General features: G+C 49.4%; 2 protein-coding genes across 4 annotated transcripts; one reads left to right on the top strand and one right to left on the bottom strand.

Annotated features, from left to right (window-relative positions):
* Positions 1-161: 161 nt before the first annotated feature.
* PPTG_10672 (hypothetical protein) lies at positions 162-923 on the top strand. Its single transcript, XM_008906076.1, has one exon. The coding sequence runs from the start codon at positions 235-237 to the stop codon at positions 658-660; it is 426 nt and encodes a 141-aa protein (XP_008904324.1). The 5' UTR covers positions 162-234; the 3' UTR covers positions 661-923.
* PPTG_10671 (hypothetical protein) lies at positions 181-2,924 on the bottom strand. 3 transcript variants are annotated; one of them, XM_008906074.1, is made up of 3 exons: positions 2,803-2,924; positions 2,587-2,697; positions 181-2,509 (listed from the first exon to the last, which is right to left on the bottom strand). In XM_008906074.1, the coding sequence occupies exons 1-3, from the start codon at positions 2,869-2,871 to the stop codon at positions 728-730; spliced, it is 1,962 nt and encodes a 653-aa protein (XP_008904322.1). In that variant the 5' UTR covers positions 2,872-2,924; the 3' UTR covers positions 181-727. The 3 variants fall into 3 exon arrangements, with proteins under 3 accessions (XP_008904322.1, XP_008904321.1, XP_008904323.1); XM_008906073.1 differs by having other exon boundaries at positions 2,587-2,924; XM_008906075.1 differs by having other exon boundaries at positions 181-2,697.
* Between the last annotated feature and the right edge of the window lie 407 nt (positions 2,925-3,331).

Below are 3,331 nucleotides of genomic sequence, written 5' to 3'. Positions count from 1 at the left end.
GAGCCAGCAACGCCGTGTCCAAGCACGACCGAGCCAGCGACACCCTGTCCAAGCACGACCGAGCCAGCAACGCCGTGTCCTAGCACAACCGAGCCAGCGACACCCTGTCCAAGCACGACCGAGCCAGCGACACCCTGTCCAAGCACGACCGAGCCAGCAACGCCGTGTCCTAGCACAACAGAGCCGGTGACTCCGTGTCCTAGTACGACCGAGCCAGCAACGCCCTGTCCAAGCATGACGGAGCCGGTGGCACCCTGTCCTAGTACAACCGAGGCAGCAACGCCCTGTCCAAGCACGACTGAGCCGGCGACGCAACCTCCAACAACACAATCGCCGATTCAGCAATACTCGTCGCCTTCTGACGTCGACACACCAACAGAGGCTGCCACACAGCAGCCGGACTCCCAATTCGACACTCTTACACAGTCTGCCTCCACTCCAACGGAGAGCCAATTGGTTTCGTTCGCAACGACGTCGACAAGCACTTCCGATACCCCACCCACAGGCTCTACCGGCACTGCTTCACTTGTGATCGCCGTCGCCTTCGGTGCCGTCGCCGTAGTCGCCGCTGCTATCCTGTACAAGAAGAGACGCAATTCCCACGCAGAGCGACGTCTAAGCGAAGATTTCGCCATGCACGCTGTCATCACGCCAGTCTAGACGAAAAATTCCATTCCAACAACCTGCTAACTCGAAATTTCCTCTTCCCAACACAAATTATTGACTTTCATCCTTGTGACGACTGTGAGAGAGCCGTATCCTCCGCAGTTTGAGTCAGAGTATTGAATTCACTCTCATCTTTTACGTCAAAGTCCGGATTGTCCTCGCCAAGTCGCTGGCCTTGCAGTAAACTGTCCACAACCCAGCGTGCTTTAACCACTTGAATTCCCCACTGCTTGGCCTTCACGAACTTCATTCCAAATCCTTTTTTACAGATCAGATGCGTGTTCTGTGCGCTGAGTTTGGTCGTGACTCGAGCGCCCGCAACTCGTAATAATTCCATAACCACAAGTTGTTCCACATCACGGTAATTTGACGTAGACGCTATCACGTTCTGGAAGCCTCGTAAAGGCACTGGACACGTGAAAAGCGCACGGGGACGGTACGCACTGACACCGAAGAGTTCGTGCGAAGAGAAGGACAGCTTCATCTTGGCAGCAAGCGAGCAATTGACCCACAAATCCGATACAAACTGCAGCATCCGTTGTCGAGGTTTCTTGTCTTGTGGTGCTCGCTTTCTAGGTCTCTCTTCTTCAGTCTCTGCGTCGGTGTTACGGAGGCTTCGTTGGATCTGATGGATGCGCTCTTGCATCTTTAAAGCTTCCAGTTCATCCATCTCTACGCCAGTACAGACAACCGCGTGGCTGATAAACGAGAACTGCTCGGGATCCAAATGTGGGAAGTCGATGGCTGCTAGCGCGATGGCTTCAGCTCCTCCGCGTTTTCCACGTATCTCTCGTAACATTGGTTTGATCATGTGCTTATCGTCTGGATCTCGACATAACAGCAGAAAAGCATAACCCGAGAATATAGCTGTCTTCTTCTCTGTCTTCTCTGGAGTCACTAAAATGCTGATGCCATCGGCTTTTTCCAGTAAATCTTCGGATAGAATAACGGGGTTGGAGCTGGTGGCTTGTGCTTCAACGCTCTTCTGTTCAATGGGAGCACTAATAGCAGTGCTTTGTACGTTTTCTGACACGTTAACGTCGAATTCGACTGGATAGAGCTCCTCCGGTTGTAAGTTTAGACACTTAACACAGTCAATGAGCCAACTAGCTGACACAAAATGCACCTCATCCAGTGCATTGGCAGCAGCCACACGCGTTCGAATCATCTCCAGTGTTTGTTTATCCGACAACGACGCACTAACCACGATATGCGTCACATGACTTATCACCACATTGTGGTAGATTGTGCCCATACCAGTGCGTATTAAACGCTGTAACAACGCGTTCATTTGAGGCGAAAAGCCCAGTAGATATAACACACATCCGTCGAATAAATCCATCCAATCTTCATCTTCTGCTCCGCCCTCTTTGTGACGATATTTCTTGACAATCTCCGGCAATGTCGCCACTAATTCCTGGGCGTCTTTCTGCTGATTCACTGCGATATATGTCGGCTGGAGACTCGAGTTCTCTTCTTCTGAATGTAGAGCGAATTCTTCCTCCTCTACCAGCATATTCCTCTCTATACAAGCATAAAGCCACCCGAGATGTACGACTGGAATGTCATTGGCCACTGCAGCCTCGTACTTGGCTCCTTGTGGGTGTTTTGCGATGAGAATACTAGTGAATCCCAGCTCCAATCTACCATCGTATTGCGCTCCATTGGCTGCGGCTTGCTGCGCTACCGCCTCCTTCTCCTCCATACTCAGTCCGGCAGTGCAGATCCCCATACCTTCGAGTAGTCTGAGGCCGAAATCGTTGACATTAAGTAGTTTCTGAGCCCGAAAACTCTCAAAAACCCAGTGAGGAGACGCAACTGGGAGCTCATGGGCCGCGGCAACCTAGAATAATGACATTTGTGAATGATACCTTGCGTAAATTGGGACTGAGGCCATTTGTGGGTTAGTTGGAGCCGTACGCGGTGTTTTAAAGAGCCCACAACATCGGCAATCAAGTGCGTGCTGGTGTTGGGGTCTAAATCGTCCTCAAAGCGACCGCCACAGGCCACGACGATCTTGCGCACTTGTTCCTGGAGATAAGTGGACAGTTGAGGTGTAGCAGTCAGCAGAAAACGATTAAGAGCGGGGAATGGAGTGCATCGTATAGAGCAGTCAGAGACAGAGATGATCCATACCTTGACGTCCAGCTCCAGTCCCGTGGAGCAGAGAACCAGCCCCACGAACATCTTGTCTTGCTCGCCCATGGTTTACTCGGTAGTTGGCATTTTCAGGACGATAAATTCAAAGAGTTTTTTTTTTTAAATTAAGAATAGTTTACATCAATTTTGCCGCCCGATTTGCTGGAGTATCTTGGCGTCCGATATAAATAAAACGGACAGAGATTAGTGTAAGCAGGTCCGATTTAGCTATATCTGATCAGACATGACTTTATAGTACATTTTCGCCCTGTTGAACTACAGTATACACAACAAAACTTTACCACGATCAGAACCCTATAGGTAGTATATGACCATGGCAGTAATACCACATAACTCTTGAGAATGATACCAAGCTAAGGCTCTAACTTTTGGTCGTATTCTTGTCCATAATTTTCAAGGTGTTGGGGTTATAGAATAAATATTTTATTTTTATAATTGAGTTAGCAATGAAAAATTGGTCGTTGAGTGGGCTATAAGAGCATTCCCACCGGTTGAAACTAAACCA

Source organism: Phytophthora parasitica (genome assembly GCF_000247585.1).
Source record: "Phytophthora parasitica INRA-310 unplaced genomic scaffold supercont2.22, whole genome shotgun sequence".
NCBI classification, from domain to species: domain Eukaryota; phylum Oomycota; class Peronosporomycetes; order Peronosporales; family Peronosporaceae; genus Phytophthora; species Phytophthora nicotianae.
The sequence above is the reverse complement of the archived record's forward strand: the minus strand, read 5'-3'. Positions and strand labels throughout refer to the sequence as shown.